An 18,441-nucleotide genomic window follows, 5' to 3' on the forward strand; every position below is an offset into this window, starting at 1 on the left:
AAGAAATACAGGTGAAAGAGACCTGATCAAAGATGTGTGAGAGAAAGCATCTGTGGTTTTGTCAGGGGTTTTTTTCTGGTAGTTTTCAGTAAAAGTTCACTTTTAACTCGATGCCTAGCATAATTAGTAGCAGTAACTGAACTGTAAAATGTGAGCCTAGAATAAGGAAAGACTAAGAGAGTATTGAAACAGTTTAGATATTTTTTAATTGTTTTCACTCACTGACCTTCATAGAACAATCTTTAAAGAGCAAGATTTTTAAGTCTAAAATAGATTTAACAACACTCACTTCTGCTGGAGTCTAGGCAGAGGAGCAGATGCATGTAACAATCACGTCAAGAGGAAGAAGTGAGGAATTCACTCCCCAGAAAAACCTGAAGTAAATAATGAAGCAAAAGAATATGAGGCACCTGGGAGATAACAAGATGTGGAGGTCACTAGCCAGGCAGGTTTTTGTATAGAGCAAATCATGCCAAATCAATCTGGTGTTTTCTCAAGTAGAGTAAGAGGCATTGTTAGTAAAGGAGGAACAGAAGGTATCGTATATACTTGACATGAGCAAAGCTTTTGGTACTTGTCTCATCCGACAGTCTCACAATAAATTAAGGAGATCACATCAAGATGATGTGATTTTAAGCTGGATGGAGACTGATTGTCTGTACTGAGAGAATGTTTATCAGTGTGTCTAAAGATCAAAGGGACGTTCAGGAAAATCCTTCACTGGTCTTCTTTTTTAGTGTTTTTGTTGACAATCTCAGATGATGGAATAGAAGATACACTTTAAAAAGTTTTAGACACCATAAAATTGGGGAAAGCTGCAAGTATGATGCACAGTAAGGTTATAAATAAACTAACTTTGGTAAAAATGGCAAATAGATTTATGAATGCATTATATGTAAAGTTTGTCAGGCCACAACTGAAATTCATTTTGCATTTTCAACACATTAGTGCAAGTTGACACTTTCCTGGAGGAAAGAATGACCATGGGTCTAGAAAAGACTGAGCAAGGTGAAGCCCTCCAGACAGAGGAATGATTGTGTACATGGTAATAAGTACTCAAAAGGCTGTTGCAAAAAAAGGGGGCAAACCTTTTTTCTGCCTCTAAGGTGTATAGGAAACAAAGTAATGGGCTTCTTGTGCTCCTGTCAAGATCCAGGTGAGTCACGGGGAAGTACTTTGTAACAGTCAAGAAAGCCTAGCCCTGCAATAAATTGCTTGTGGAAATAGTGGATTTTCTAGTAGTAGAGGTCTGTAAGCATAAATTGAACAAACTGTTGCAGACATAATTGATGCTGCCAAAGAGCATAGAGAGGAGTAGATGATTCAGCCCTACTTTTATACAGTTCTCTGTAATGGGTGCATAAATAAAATTAAACAAAATGGCTAGAGTTTTAAGCAGTCTCCATCTGTCCTTTTGTCATAAAATCTTTCAAGTTAAATAGGTACCTGAATTATTAAAGAATAAAACAAAGAACAAAAGAAACTCTCATGCCACAATCGGAAGAAAAACTTAGGGAAAAAAGAGAAAAAGTCTTTCAGCTGCAGTCATAATTAGTCATGGTAATTGTTCAGTCATGAGTTGCTGCAATTATTCCAAAGGCCTAGATCAAGGCTGCCTTCATTTTAACAATTAAGTCTTGCAGAAAAGGACCTGTATATCAGACTTGGCATGACCTAGTGTCATGAGGAGTATGGCCTCAAAGTATATCAGACAGTAATAAGACTACAATACTCAATTTTGCTGCAATACTTCTCTCCGATATCATCTCAAGTGCCTTTCTTCTCTTGTATTGGCTGGCATTCTCTACTGAAAATCAGAAAAAAGTGAAAATACTTCAGATACTGAAAGAGTATCACATCATGATCACATTTTAATGTGGGTGCTATGTCAAACTGTTCTACAATGCTGTACGTTTATAAACTCACACAGCCATAGAAATATTTTTTTTTTCCAAACCTCATCCATATCTTATAGGTGGAAAAAGTGATTTAATGCAGCAATGCCTAGGTGATAGAGTCAGAAGTGATTTAATGCAGCAATACCTAGATCATAGATTCAGTACCCTTCTCTGGCCTGATACCTGGGCCCAGAGTGCACACTACCCAAAGCTGTACTCCAAACAGAGAGTCTTTGAACTTACACTGCAGATGCACTGCCAGCAAAGGAAAAGGATATTTATTAAAATCATTATGCGAAAAATAAAGTGAGAGCAATCAAAATATAACATATATAAATTGAAACAAAGTGCTATACAAAGTAGATCATACTAATTTGACTAAACCTATTTCTAAGCCAAGATATTTTAACTCAGAATACTGCTTACGCATATACAAGATCATGTAATTACCAAGTAGTCTTCAATACCAGGACCTACATGAGGAGCAGAGCTGTTGGGACTGGTGAAGATCTGAAAAAAGTCCCAGGGTATCTATCAAGTAAGGAAGAAGTGCTGAAAGTGGACACAGTCTCATTAGGTTCCTTTCATAGAGGGTTGTAGAGCGGGAAGCACACTCAGTGAATGATAGGTAGCTCAGGTTCAGGGACAGGAGGTCACTGCATCTGCTGGAAACTTTTAGTAACAAGGCTCTCTGGAGGCAGATACACTTTTCAGAAATCCAACCAGTTGTGTTTTCCCTCAGAAGGCTGGGGATCCAGAGTTCTAGCTGATGCTTTCATGTGGTGAAAGAATGGCATATCTGCATCAGTAAAAACACTGGGTTGTGGGGTTTTTGGAAGGTTAGGTTTTCATTTTGACTTTAGTCTCTTAATTCTCAACAAAACTTTTGATGCAGTTTCCCAACCTCAAAAACATTTGGCATGGTATGGAGGATACAGGATGCCAACAGTAGATCTGTTAAAATCATGACTTGGAAGCTTGAGGCAGCCCCAGACACACATTCCTTGTCCAAGTGTCACAGGTATCATTTGTGACCAAATATGAAATCAAGAAGGAGAAACAGTGGAAGAGAGAAGACAGAGCATCAGGGACTCATTTTAGGATTCTGGCTGTCCCAGGATCTATGTGGACTGCAGAGGCAGTGGGAATACAAGAGAAAGGACTTGAAGGTCACACTGGATCAAAGGGCAAACAAGAGTGGTATGTGTTGCAAAAACCCAGCAAATAGATTTAGGAATGCATGATATATAAAGTTTGTCAGGTCACAACTGGAATGCATGTCAGAGGAGTTACTGTGACTGGGTAGGAATTCTGGCCTAGGATGCTAGGGAGATAAAGGAAAGTGTGGTGAAGTATGTAGGAGTAGCTGGAGAGAGAAAGACACAGAGAGAGACAGAGAGAGAGAGAGAGAGAGAGAGAGAGAAGCTGGAGAGAGAGTTTGGATTATTGCAAGGGCAATCTTTGAAAGATGGGCTAGGTTGTTGAGGCAATTCTCATTTGTTGGCCCTCCTGTCCTGTGAGTTTTCTGAAAATGGTGGGCTGGACAGAGCAGGAAAATATTTCTCCCTGGGGTTTTATGAGTTTGTAATAAAAAACCAGTTCACACTGCAGGTTCAGTCAGTCTATCACGAGGCACAAGTGTGTTTAGCAGATATTGTCAGTTATGGTTCCTGCTATGTCTGACAAGGAGCCCTGTGAGCCAGTCTCACTTTGTGACTTAAAAGGGAGGAAAAGTTGAACAGCTTCTCCCAAAGTTTTTCCCAAATTCATGAAGAGTGATTTTTATGGGAAGAGAAGAAAATTTCAATGTTTTCAGCCTCACACCACAAAATGCTGTTATGGATGATTATGGACATGTGTAAAAAGAACTTGCTGAAAGGCTGCAGTCTTGGTTGGAACATTTTTCTCTGCACATATTTGGTCAAAGATTTTTTTGTATGGATCTATTGGAAGAGTCTGCTTTCCCACCAACTGATCATGGAATGTCTACAGAGGAAGCTAAACTGACTTGCAGCACATGAACAACGGATCAGTGCAGACATCTTTTTTTTGGTCCACTCCATATTGATGGCTTTTGGTGCACTCACTGTGTGCCAGTATTACCTCTGCATGTCAAACACATCAGTGCTATGCTGTGGAAGCATCTTTGCTACAGATATGCCTTCATTGGCAAATGAAAATACATTTTTATACAGGGTGGACATGTTTGTGTGCAGCCATGCAGATGTGGCTGCATTAACAGATGTAGCAGCATGCAATCCATCAGTTTCCACATACTGTTGCCTAGTTTTACCTTGGATAACTGATTAGCCATGTCATTGTAGAAAACACAGCTGGAATAAGCACTTAGAGTTCACTGTGAAGTAAGGTGGATGAGAGTCTTTGGCTGGTTTCCAAAAGCCACATCATGACAAATACTATGACTTTAGGATTTTTGAGAAAGTCAACAAAAAATATTTGTTACACTGTGAGAAACATGTAAAAAACACACAGCATCACTAAAACAATGCCCAAGGGCAGAGCAATGTATTCTTCCTTAGTGTTATTTAATCACTGGCAGTTTATGCAAAGTAAAATTCCAATGAGATACACAGTCAGGAGTTCATCTCAGGTGTTGACTCAAGTGCACGGTACAGCTGTGTTGTCTATGTGAATATTCAACCTTTGTCATTTGCTGCATAACTATGGACAGGGATTGTTTGTCTTTTGTAGTGAAAACACAGCTGAGGGAAATGCTTCTAAAATGTAGACCATGAGACTTTCAAATATGATAATGTGATCCTACCCTTAAGCATCTCTCCTTTAAAACTTCAGAGGTTTGTGTGAATATTTTATCGAAAAGAAACACAGATTTTGTTTCACTAGTTTATCCTTTTTTCTCTCTCAATATATTATAGATTTTTCTATTTCTGTCCATAGCAGTGTAAGGGTTAGCCATATGTTCTAGAAATTTTTCCTTGCATTAGTGCAAGGCAGGAATTCAGTGGTGAGTGAATTCATGTGTACTGTATGTGCTTTGGCAAGACAGAGGGATTTTTGAGGTGCTGCAATTGAGTGGTTTTAAAATGCTTGAGAATTCTGTGCCAAGAGCCCCAAGCATTTTCTAGTTCGCCTGCGATACATACTGCATCCATTCTACTCAAATATGTGTATTTAGTTGTTTAATAGTTATGCGACCATTTTCTTATCTCCCAGAATGTTTTAATGTGCAGAAACTACCTTCCTCTAAGCCAGACTTTGGTACCTCAACATCTATTTGTTTGCTTCTTAGAAGCTACTGTTGTACATAAAATCCAGTAATACTTTCTGAGGTGTTTTTGATCTTGAATGGACATGACACTGTCCTTGCCTTCCCAACTTCTAGTTTCCTATTCAGATCACAGTATGCATCCACAGAACCTATGCTGAACAGGTTTGCAGAACAAAAGCTGCTGAAAATTAGTTAAGTAACTCTCTGTCAGACACATAGTATATATATCTGCTCCTATAGATGTCAACTCATGATTGACCATAACATTTTATTCTCCTTTAAATTCTCCTTTCTCTCCTTTATTCTCCTTTCCCTTCTTTCAGTACCTGCATGCAAATGGGATTGTGCATCGGGACTTGAAGCCAGAAAATCTACTCTATGCAACGCCAGCTCCAGATGCACCACTAAAAATCGGTGAGCAGCATTAAATATCTGCTTCCTTAATGCCTTTATGTCAGTCACATGTCCTGACTGATGTTTAGAGTATATGCATCTCATGATTACTTTATTTGAAGTTAATTCTTGTACTCAAATGGGCAGCATGTTACTTCTTTAGTAGCACAGCTGTGCATGGGGATATTAAAAACAGCACAAACCTAGGTGCTTGCTTACAGAATTTATAGCCAAAATAGTGCAGAACATGGCAGAGAATAAAGCACTCAGGAGGAACTAGAAGGATCATGAGACCAGCATACACCTCTGTGAACCACTTCTGTGCCCATTCTATTTCGGTTAAAGTACTATTTTAAGAGAAAAGATACACTGGCATAAAAATAAAAAAGTACAGGTAAGTAGTAGAAAGCAAAAAGCAAACTGACCAAGGCTCAGTTGCTTCTTTAAATTGAAATCCAATTTATAATGAGCGTCACTGTTTATAAAACTACACTACATTTCTGACTAGATAAACAGCAATACATAAACAATAGCCATTTAGGGACAAGTGACCTATTTTTGTCCTGATATTGGAGTCGAAACATTTCCTTTCATATTCAGTGTAACAAAACAATAATAATTTTATTGTGGGGTTTTTAAGTCAAAGATGTTTGTCATCATCCATGTTGAAATTTGAATAAACTCAGTTTATTCTCAGTGAAAATTGAGAATTGTGAAGACTTCAGTTTTTATGAGCATTAAAAAATGAATCATGCAAGTACGACGTGTGATGTCATGAAGGCCCTTGCTCTTTAAGTAGTAATTTAGGGTGGGAACACTGCAGAAAGGATGATCAGTACTTCTTCTGGCACCATCTTCATGCCCCCAGGCTTCTATCAAAATATTGCTGGGATCTTGTCTTGCAGACTGCATGCTCTGGTCTTTATCCAAGAAATCTCTGATGTACAATTTTTTAACTCTAAATTGTTCTGATAATTTTATTGGATTACTCACAGAGTGGAAATCTAACATATACCTAAAGGGCATTTCTGGATCTCTGCTTGTATGCCCTTAGGCATCCCACTGTATTGGCTTTGTGCGGTCTTCAGAATAAAACACAAGCAACTTTTCTATCATGGAAGACAAGAATGCTCATTGGTACAGCAAATTTTGTTTCTGGATTGCAATCTTGGTAGAGTCTGTAAATTGATGCTTTTCTCTCAAAGTGACAACACTATTCACTTAGTGCATAAATGTTCATTTAATTGCATATACAATGGGAAAAACCCATGTTATTTTACAAGGAGTAAGAACATTAATATTTGTAAACATTGTTAACAGCTGACTTTGGACTTTCCAAGATTGTGGAAGATCAGGTGACGATGAAGACAGTTTGTGGAACTCCAGGGTACTGTGGTATGTTGTTTCATTATTTACATATTCTTTTATAACTGTAGAGGAAAAGGAAGGAGGACATTGGAGAAGACCATAAGATCTTCCATTACCTTGTATCACAACTGATAATGCAATTCAAGTGACATGTTCTTTACCTTGTATGACACTCTCTGCCAAGCACACACACAAGCCAGTCATACTGTAAAGTAGTATCTAATTCCAGCCCTCTGAGTTTCATAAAACTGTACTTCACATGTTGGCTATTAATGTTCTGGTTATCTTCTCTTGAGACAGTTATACTACAAATGCCATACACCTGTAGTTAGTATTTAGTGCCTTTTATGCCTCTCTCTGTATATGATAAAAATAGGATATAAGGCTCATTCCCATAGAAGAGCCCTCAGAGTCAGGACAACTTGGTGAGCAGGGTTGATTTGGAATACATCTGCAGAGAAGAGAAGAAAGAAGCTTTGTGCCTACAGTCATGGACCTGCAATGCTTGCTTTACAACCCAAGTTAACTGACCCGGCAGAATTCCTGGTGCCCACAACATATTCAAGCATTACTTTCCAGAACTGGAGGAAACCCAGGAGGAATACTGTTGAAATGCCAGATTAAACTATGAATAATTGACAGTCCCAGGCTGCCAACTCCCACATCCTGCCCACGCAGCTATCAGCAGCTTTTCCAGAAAGAGCACAGCAACAAAAACACATACTGGAGTCTGGATACTTTGGCATGAACACTTACCAGTCTACAGTCCCTGGTATGTGCACAGGACTGAAAGCAAGAATGTGGTCATAAAGAACTGAGTTTACTGCAGCACTGTGTTTTTAGTTGGCCTTATCAGGAGAAGTGTAAGTGATTTCTGACGGTAGCACATAAAATTAACCCAGTGTAGAGCAGTGATTCATGATCAGTCTGTGACAGGCAACATCTAAACTAACAGCAATGTGTCAGACAAATCCATTCACCAAAAGAAAACCTCTGAAATACTAAAAAATACTAAAAGCCCTGCTCTTCATAGCTGTGCAAGAGTAATGCAGAAAGAACAGAGTGCATGCACTTTGCTGTGTTGATGCATAAAGGTACAAGACCACTGTGCTCCAGAAACATGGCAGCCATCCCATGTGCATCATAGATCCAGTGGGTCCTCAAGGTGTGCCTGTCAAGCTGCTCAGGCAGACATAATTTTCTTTGCCATTGGACAGCTGGAGTCCCCCCAAAACTGCCTGGCCTTTCTGTCTGCTCCTCACAGCAGCAAAAGAATTTGCTTGAAATGGTCTGTCTTTTATTCCAATTAAAATAGAATATCAAAAATAAAGCCTGAATAAAGTGCCAAGTAAACAGAATCATAGGATTGTTAAGTTTGGAAAATACCTCCAAGACCATGGAGTCCAACCATGTCCACTAAACCATAGCACTAAGTTCCACGTCCAGTCATTTCTTAAACACTTCCAGGAATGGTGACTCCACCATATCTCTAGTCAGCCCATTCCAATGTTTAGTCACCCTTTCAGTGAGATAATTCTTCCCAGTGAAGAATCTGAACCTCTTCTAGCACAACTTTGAGGCCATTTCCACTCATCTTTCAGTTGTTTTCTGGGAGACAAACCTCCACTTTGTTACAACCTCCTCTCAGGTAGTTGAGAGAGCCATAAAGTGTCCCTTGAGCCTCCTTTTCACCAGGCTAAGTATCCCCAGCTCCCTCAGCTGCTCCTCATATGACATGTTCTCTGGACCCTTCCTCAGCTCTGTTGCTCTTCTCTGGACTATTCTGGCATGTCAATGTCTTTCTTGTAGTCAGGGGCCCAAAACAGGATTGCAGGTGTGGCCTCACAGTGCCCAGCACAGAGGGACAGTCACTGCCCTAGTTCTGCTCCCACTCTATTGCTGATCCAAGCCAGAATGCCCTTGGCCTTCATGGCCACTTGGGCACTGCTGGCTCGTGTTCAGCTGCTGTTGAGCAGCACCCTCAGGTCTTTTTTCATAGAGCAGCTTTCCAACCACTTCCCCCACCCTGCAGTGTTGCAGGCAGTTTTTGTGACTCAAGGGCAGGACCTGGCACTTGTGCTTGTTGAACCTCACAGAACTGTCCTTGTCCCAGGAATCCAGCCTGTCCAGATCCCTCGATAGAGCTTTCCTAATCCCACACCCGTGTGGTGTTTTCTACAAACTGACAGGGAAAGCCCTCAGTCCCCTTGTCCAGATCATGATAAAGATATAAAAGAGGACTTGGCCCAACACTGAACCTTGAGGAACCCCTTTGGTGATCAGCCACCAGATGGATGTAACTCCACCACTGCCAGTTTTTCACCCTGCAAGCCAAGTGCACCTGTCCAAGCCATGGGGCGCCAGTTTCTCCAGAAGAATGCTGTGAGTTTCAGTCTCAAAGGTTTACTGAAGTCCAAATAGACAAGGGCTGCAGAAGATCAGATTGGTCAAGCAGGGCCTGTCCTCTAAACCCATGCTGGCTGGGTCTGATTCTCTGGTTGTCCTGTACTGATCCCCTGGTGTGATCATTCTTCAGACAATCTATTCCATGACCTTTCCCAGCATCAAGGTAAGACTGACAAGCCTGCAGTTCCCCAGATCCTCCTTCCAACCCATCTAGTAGATGAGAATCACACTGGGTAGCCTCCAGTCATCTGGGAACCTCCCCAGTCATACAGAACTGAAGATAAGTGATGGAGAGTGGCTTGGCAAGTTCCTCTGCCAGGTCCTTTAGCACCCTCAGGTGAATCCCACCTGGTCCCATAGACTTACTCTGGCATTGCAGGGAGTCTGTTCTGCTCCCTGTCCCTCTCTACCAGCTCAGGAGGCTAGTTGCCATGAGGATAACAGGTCTCTCTGTTAAGACTGAGGAAAAGAAGCATTAAGAAACTTTAATCTTTTCATCATCCTTGGTTTCAGTGTTTCCCTTTACATCCAATAAAGAATGGAGATTTTCATTGGCCCTCTTTTTGTTGTTGATTTATTTATAAAAACACTTGAGTAAAACTCTGAAGTAAAAGCACCACTTTCTTGGTCACAATGTAGCTCTAGTGTGGCTGGACTTTTCTGTGTTTCCTTTCAAAAACATATAAAGCAATTTGAAACCAAAATCTGCTTTCCATTTTGTTCTGGTTCTGCTTGGGCATGGCTTCTTTTGTTTTACATTCAGTTAATGGAATCACTTGCCTAATTAAGGGCTTAGAGGACCAGGTCCTAACTTTTTAAAAGACATGAATGTGCATGGACTTTAATTGACTTTGTGACTGTTGTTTCTTCATTCTGCTTTCATCTTACTGACAAGTGTTTTGTTGTCTGCAGCACCAGAGATACTGCGGGGATGTGCCTATGGCCCTGAGGTGGACATGTGGTCCCTGGGCATTATCACCTACATCCTGTAAGTGCAGACAGTTAATTTTTTAACATTCTCAGAATTTTATGATATTGTAAGCTGTGCCATTGAAAAAGACAACATCCTGAACTTTAATGATCTTCCTAATCCTACTGAAGTAAGTCAAATCCTGGAGGAGCATGGAAAAACACTCAGATTAGATCTTTGGTAGGTTCAACATTCTTTCCTGAGCAGCAGCAAGATATTCACAGAATTGTGCTATTGAAGTGAATGAGTAGCAATGAAACTGCTGAAACCAAATACAAGCATGCAGGTGTCAGAAAACATTTGGGGCTTCTTCTTATTCACACCAACTGAGAGATCCTAAGCTACTTCTTGACTACAGCTGGAACAAGGAAAACTAAGGTGCTAGCAGTAGTTTCACAGTGCCTGTGGGTATTCTTAAATGCAGCTGCCCCATCTTTGTCAGCCACAGACACTGCCAAAACTTCAGCTGCAGCATCAGTGTTGCTGTCTCACAGCATCTCAGTGAGGAGGCAGGGAACAGCCCTGGAATCTCTGCCTGCAAACCAGTCTGATGGGTTAAATTATTAGTGCTGAACTTTTCCATTTCTTTCTAGACAACAAAAGACTGTTGACAAAGGGCTGTGAGCAATGCTGGCCATAAATATTTTAAACAGTTGAAGTTGTAATTATATACCAAAATTTTCAAACAGTTATGCCTAAAGATAGGCATTTGTGTCTACATCTTAGCATGGCTAGTCATTTTTCAATTGGTAAGCATTGTAATTACTTTATTATATGGATTGAATCTTTCAAAGGCAGATTATTCAGAAGGGAAAATTGGATATGATATATTGACATTGTCTTTATGGGAGAATAAAAAACTTAATTTAGTGCCTTGGCAATAACAATGATGTCTTGTGTAGTTATATACAGTACTTGCAGGGTGCCTTTTAGGAAAAGAAAATGAGATTTTACACATATACATTAAAGATATGGAGGATTTTATACATCTGGGCCATTATCTTTCTGCTGCTAGGTCTTATTAACTGTGTCCAGCAAGTAGAGCATGCAATATTTTCTTTTTGTCTTTTGCAAAGAAAGAATTACATTCTCTAGGATTTACACCAAGAGTTCATGAAGGATATGTAGACACTCTGATGGAAATATCAGAAAACATCTTCTGTTCTCTATACAAGCTTCAAATAATTCACAGCTCTCCTTTTGTGTGCCTGTAAGTAATAGGCTACAATATTCCCATTTGTAATTTTTTATCTGCTCTGTTTTAAATGTGACTCTTTGTCTCAGGGTCTGGTTTAAGATCCAGACCTTTTGTAAAAGATCACATCACAGAAATTGCCTGCCAGTTGCTCATTTCTTGTCGGTGCTGGGACTTCCATGTATGGCAGAAAGATGTGAAAGTTGCCAGCAAGGTTCTCACTAATGTTGAAGAAATGACTTTTGTAGTCCCTTTGCAAAGGACTGTGGATTAAGCTATGGCCTTTTCTAGTTTTTCCAGGCTTAAGGAAGCTGTTTTACTTGAAACTGAGAGCTTTTCTTAAGCAGAACTTGTTTTCATGTGTAGGCAAGCTCCAAGCAAGAAGAGAAATTTGAATTGGCATTTCCTATATGCTGCCTTCCAAAACCTTCCAGCTGTTCAGGAGATGCTCCGCTCGCAAGCCACATTAAACCTTTGCACTGGTGTAAACAAAAGTGTTACAATTGCTGCTCTGGGTAGGACACCACCAGCACAGCTACTCTTCTACTTTTTCCTCCTTACGATCCTGTCCTACTCCCACCTAAAAATCCAATTCCATCTGCAGGAACAAGCCAGGCAAAAATCCATTTGGCTACATATTAGCTTTAACAGTATTTCGATTAATCCATTTGGCTACATATTAGCTTTAACAGTATTTCGATTTTAAAGCTCTTCTATTGCATGTAAAGCTTTGTGGGTCAATATGTTTGATGGATTAGACCAGAAAGGTACATGTACAACAAGTAAATCATTAATCCTGCAGCCTAAAGGACAGTGTTACATGTCTCAGTCTCATAGTTTAGTAAGAGGGAATGCACTTATGTACCATCAAAAAGCACCTTGTTGCATGTGCATCCAAAATAGAGTGGATATAAGAGTTAACAACCATGTTACAGAAGATCTGCGTAAAACTCTATCTTCCCACTGATCAAAGTGGATTTACCACTTGATTAAGAAAAACTTTGACACATATTTTTACAGCACAAAGACAAATTATATTGACCTATTGATGATAACTGTCATAATTCCAGAGAAGCCACATGTTATAGTTTTAAAAGACAGAGGAACAGTCGTTTTGTATTCCAGCAACAGGTTAGTCATTCTGTAAGTTTTGGATGCAGATAGGGTCAACAAACACAGAGGCTTCTCCTGTAGTGAAAACTACATGGATTTAATCAAAGATAATTTTTCACTAACTTACTTAAAAGAGAGCAAAACACCATATGGTAATTTTTTAATTGTTTTTGGAGCTTGTTTACATAGATTTTTTTAATTTATTTGTAGGTAATTGATTTTAAATGAATTAGTATAATAAAATGATATTTCAAAATAAAATGAAATCAAGAGCAGCCACACTGTGTCTTACCCTGCTTTAATTAATCCAATTTGAAATCACACCTCTAGATTTATTCATCTAATTTGGCATGTAGCAAAATAAAATCTCTCTGCTGAAATGCATTTTTAAGTGTAAGCATATCTATAGAAATTGTTAAAAAGAAGACAATAGGTGATAGTAGTGAGTTACAGAGTCACTTGGGAGGTTTTCAGTGCAGTGATATCAAGTCATAAACACGGTCTTACTGTGTGTCACCAAGTGTCCAAAAGACATTTTAGGCTGACCCAGTGAGAGGACCAACAACCCTGCTAAGCAAAGGTTGCAGCTTCCCATGAGAATAGGAGTGACCCAAGCCCAGGATTGGTGGTGGGAGAGGCAGGCAAACTAGGATGGGAGCAACAGAGGGACTGTGGCCAGTTCCCACCCACTGAAGCACACAGTGATCAGATACCGGATCCTTGTGCTTTAATCCACCTCTCCCAGACCTGGAAATCAGTAAGGTGCCCAGAATATGCCTACAGTGGGGTGTTTCTCCTCTTCAGCAGTGGAATGTGATAGATCTGTTCCACCCACACCTACATGCTACTCCCAAAAACATACTTATTCTTTGAACATCAGTCTCCCTTTTCGGGACAGTAAGCACATTGATTGGGTTTAAAAATATAAAACCAAGTTAAAATGTAAGGTTGCATTTTCTAGATTTGCTGCTGTCTTGATCATTACATCTGTTGTTGTTTTCCTGTCATTACCTCATTGTTTGTTGCATTTTCTGGAGGCAGGGTAGCAGATAGACTTCCTATTTAGCTCAGATTGCTTACTGGCTGAATATGAATAGAAAATGCACTTCAAAATAACTGAATATGTGTGCAAGCATAATTAAAGTGAAATGAAGCAATAAAAAAGAACATTATTTAAGTGGAAATCAAGGGTTTGCATTCCCCAGGGTCTGTGCTGGGGTCTGTATTATTCAATATATTCATAATAGCAATCATTAGTGAGATCACAAAATTTCTTGTTTGTATGTAGGTTTCCTAAGCAGAGGTGTGGCTGATCATTAAAACCTACCAGAGGTTTTTACATTTTGTGGGCAACAGCATGAAAGAATGTACAGGGGCGAATATAATCAAAAATCAGTCCTAACTGGGCATATAAAAGCTTCTAAGTTCACAGGTAAAATGGGGTTCCTTAGCTAATTCCTATTCCTCTGGCAAGAGTTACATGGGTTCTGATAAATGCTCTATGATCATGTTAACTCTGTGCTTGCAAACTATCTAAAAAAGCAGATCGAAGGTCAGATTTTGCTAGCAAACAAAATTTAGATTAAAGTAGAAAACTTCATTACACTAATTTGTAACTTGGTCCTGTGCCCACGCTGAATGGTGCTTGCACCCACTTTGAAAAGACACACAACTGGGGAAGACCCACGGAAGACAGCAGTGGTGAGCAAAGGTTTCAAACTGAGGAATGTCTAGATAGTTCAAGGGACTTCATCCTGAGGACCAGCAGAGCAAAGAGCACCTAAAAAATGTTTCTTGGCATGTAGAAGGTGTACAGATACCAGCTGCTGCATGGCTACTTCTATGGTAAGTCCCTGTACTAAAAGTTTCAAATAAAGACATGTGAAAATGGAAAATTTACAATTTAACCAGCCTTTACGAGTACTCATGAATACTTATGACCACATTTTTCTCTTCTCCAAAGAATTAGGAGTTCATGAGTACATCCAGGTCTGGTTTCCCCAAAGGGTCTACAGAATACAAAGTAGGGAAAAAAATATCATGAACTGTTCCTAACAATCCAAACCAAATTAATCTTTGATAAATTTATTTCTTTTTTTATCCTTGCAGACTTTGTGGCTTTGAACCATTTTATGATGAAAGGGGAGATCAGTACATGTTTAAGAGAATCCTGAACTGTGAATATGACTTTGTGTCCCCCTGGTGGGATGATGTGTCTCTGAATGCCAAGGATTTAGTAAGTAAAGAAAAATCAGACCAGAGTATCTAGTATTGCTTCCACTGAGTCCGTCTTGGGATGGGGGCAGAATAATTGGTTCATTAATTGTTCCTATGGCCCCTTGCTTTCCTTCTTGTCTTTGATCTGTTGTGGTGCTGTTAAATATCCTCTGTTAGTCCAGTGCTGTAATTCTGCACTTAACACCATGGATATTCAGGTTCTTGTGTGAACAAGCCACAGATTGCTGGCAGCTTTCAGAGTGTTGATGTGTGCCTACCAAACCAGCTCTGAAGTGTTCCATCATTCTTTTCTGGGTGACTACCTTCAGGGGAACATAGAAACAAGTCCTTTATTCTTCACAGTTTTCAAGCCTGAACTTTGGGAAAAGAAGATGAAAAGGAATTAGACACCCCCCTCCAGCCCCCCACCCTGCCTTTTCTGACAGACTTTTTCTGTCCATTTAAGCTTTTTGTCAGTATATGAGGGAAGACAGTACTTTTAGATATGGTCCATTAGCAAAATGCAAGGGTTGGCATGCTATCTCCACTGTATTCTTTTATTACTGGGTAAAGTAATTTGGTTGCAAAGATAGGTATGCCTGAGTCTGATTTTTAGTCAGTAATAACATACATAATACAGTTATTTCATTCCCACTGAAAACACAAATGGCCTATCCCATATTAGTTATAAAAACTGTGCCATAAAACACTATGTAATTGGAGTTTGTGAAGTACTTCAGGATGTTTCAAATGGAATGACTGTAGAATTTCAAAGTACTTATTTGCTATTTTATTAGATGTGAAGATTTTATAAAGTCAAAAAAATACCATTTACTGCCAGATAAACAGCAGCTTGAAGATAAAGCTGCTTGTTTATTGTGTGTACTCCTTTTGTCCAAACTGCTCCACACTGTTTTGGTACAGTAAAGCTCAAAATTTCAGGTTTAACACTGTATAGCGAGTTGTAGATAAGAATGAAGACCATGACTTTCAAAACTTGTGCTGTGTGCAGTCCTGGAGTATCCAGGTAAAGTGATTTGCTTAACTTGACTTCTTCCATGGAGACACTGTAGACATTCCTCACAATGCCTGGCACCATCTTTCTTTAATAGCTCTTTGTGGGGAAATTTCAGAGAACCCTAAAGTGATTCTTCCTTCACACTTGGGCACAAAGCAGCAGCAGAGCTCTGTGCCATCACCTGCACCCTGATCCAACAGAGTGTGTAGGCAGGAGAGTTGGGTAAGTGTGGCTCTGCAGAGTACCATCTGTGCACTTTGTTACTCCGTCCTCACCTTTCTCTTTTTTCAAAAGACTGCTTGTCCAGACACAAAGCAAAACCCATGAAATGTGGCTTGACTGGACACACTTTGTATCCAACAATTTGTACCACCTCCACTCCCAGGGGTATGTTTGCAGTGCCTTATTCCCCAAAAAGTCCTACTGTCATGCTTGGAGAGGTGCAGCTTCACTGGCCTTGGTGACAAAGAATGGTGTGAACAGCATTAGTTTCAGAGTGGGCTAAGAGAGAAATACTTGCACAGTGCTTCTTAGTTCATGTGTACATGGGGTTTTACAGTGACTGAAAGAAACATTTCCTTTGTGGTGTTCCTACCAATGACTGCAGGGTACAAGTCTGTATGAGCTGCATACACTACTACTTCAACTTTCTAATCCAGTTTAAAACTTGTCCCAATCCAAAAGGAGAGATACTGCTCCAAGAACTGCCTGTATGGGGTTATTTTTAGAATCTCTCAGGGTTTATGTGTCAATTCAGACATGAAGCAACATCCTATGGCAGATACAGGTCAGCTGCATTGGTATATACTCTTAATATGTTGGTAATGATAGCATTCTTTTTCTCCTCTCTTCCCCCTTTGTGGCTGTCTTACTCAGATGTTACTTATGAAGGACCAAGAAATACCAGAAGGCAAATACTTGCAAAGACAAAAATACAAATTCTCACTGGTTTCCTAGGATGTGTTTCACCTAAGATGCTTTCCCAACAAGGACCAAAGCCCCAAAATGAATAGCTAGGTAAACAAAAATGAAGAATAAGGTTGACAGTCTTTTCTATTTCTTGCTTGTGATGCAGGTTAAAAAGTTGATTGTTTTAGACCCCAAGAAACGCCTCACCACTCTACAGGCTTTGCAGCACCCATGGGTCACAGGGAAGGCAGTAAACTTTGCACATATGGACAACGCACAAAAGAAACTCCAAGAATTCAATGCCCGGCGTAAACTTAAGGCAAGTCTCTGCACATAGTCTCTGTTTTGGCTGTGAAAGCATGCAGTTAAATTACTAGCATTGCACAAACCTCGCATGCTCTTTTTGAGGACAACATTCCATAGTGATATGGAAGCTTTTTATTTAAGATGACTGACGAAGATTGAAGAAGTTGAAGCTGATTAAGTCGATGACTGAAGCCAAATAAATAAAAGTGAAGTTTAAGTTGTTACTCTGTCTACTCAGATAGAACTCCAGAGAATGCACACAACTTTCACAAATCCTTTACCTTCCTTCCTTCTTTTCTTCCCTTCTGCCTTCCTTGCTTCTGTCTCTCTGTTCTGCCTTGTACTGCTTGGCATCCTTAGAGTACTGAGAAAAAAGAACAAAAATCGGAGTAGTTTCCTAATGAGTATCCATAAATCTGGGAGAAATTTAATCTACTGTACCATATTTTGATCTTTAAGCCACCCTGAGTTACTGTAACAGCAGGCAGCTGGGCATCTAACTGACATAACATCAGGAAGCTTTCTTCTCCCCAAATCCCTTTTTCTGTTGTTAAAGATTTGTGTCTGCTCAGGAGATATTTCCAGGGATACCTCAGCACAGAAAGTATTACCAACCAGTTACAACAAAGCTGCCCTTGGAGCCCTGGGGAGTAAGGTTAAAAATTATCCCAGCTGAAGAGCTTTACAAACCCCATGCAAAACCAAATTCACAAAAAATCACTCTTTGCTTTTGCTAATATATTTTCAGTATTAATAGGGAACAGTGACAGAGAACCTCTACAAGGTTAAGAAAAATGTTTTTTTCATTTACAAAATTCTCAGTGACTGAACATCAACTCATGTTGATGTTTTGATTTTGGTTTTCTTTATATTTTTATACCTTTGATGACCAACAAGCTTTTTTTGAAGCCCAGTGCATTTGGATCCCTGTAGTCAACCAATTTATTCTTTTGTGAATAAAAGCTATTGCTTTTTTAAAGTTTATTTCTTCATTGCTTTTCTATTAAAGATTAAATGACCAAATCTGCAATTATTAAGAGAATTGATTGAAGTTAGCAGTTATTATAGAATTAAGAATTTACACATATATATGTAAAATAAACCATAACATTTTAGATAATTAATTCCTAACACAAAAAAAATAAAAAATGGAGAAACCCAAGTAGTACATGCTTTAGTTGTTGGGTTTTTAGTAAAAATAATATGAAATTATGCTCTCTTTCCCAGCAACTAGTCTAGAGGCAGATTTTCTTTATGTAAAGACATATTTTTATAAAATAAAGGTGTCAGTCATGATTTTGTTTTTCATAGACTGTGTTGAATTTGTTTTGTAAACATCCCCATGGATTGTAAGAGTAAATTACATTAAAAGTATCTTTAGACTTTATAGTATCATTG

At 39.3% G+C, this 18,441-nt stretch overlaps 1 protein-coding gene across 2 annotated transcripts in view; it reads left to right on the plus strand.

The window, feature by feature from the left end:
• The window catches only part of CAMK4 (calcium/calmodulin dependent protein kinase IV), a 156,227-nt gene that overhangs the window by 128,630 nt on the left and 9,156 nt on the right, over window positions 1-18,441 (plus strand). For both annotated transcript variants that reach the window (XM_071580090.1, XM_071580092.1), the window contains 5 exons: window positions 5,472-5,562; window positions 6,862-6,936; window positions 10,228-10,303; window positions 14,703-14,829; window positions 16,904-17,056. In XM_071580090.1, coding sequence (XP_071436191.1) covers window positions 5,472-5,562; window positions 6,862-6,936; window positions 10,228-10,303; window positions 14,703-14,829; window positions 16,904-17,056 — 522 coding nt within the window. The remainder of the gene's footprint in view (window positions 1-5,471; window positions 5,563-6,861; window positions 6,937-10,227; window positions 10,304-14,702; window positions 14,830-16,903; window positions 17,057-18,441) is intronic.

Source organism: Pithys albifrons, chromosome Z (assembly GCF_047495875.1).
Source record: "Pithys albifrons albifrons isolate INPA30051 chromosome Z, PitAlb_v1, whole genome shotgun sequence".
Taxonomy (NCBI): domain Eukaryota; kingdom Metazoa; phylum Chordata; class Aves; order Passeriformes; family Thamnophilidae; genus Pithys; species Pithys albifrons.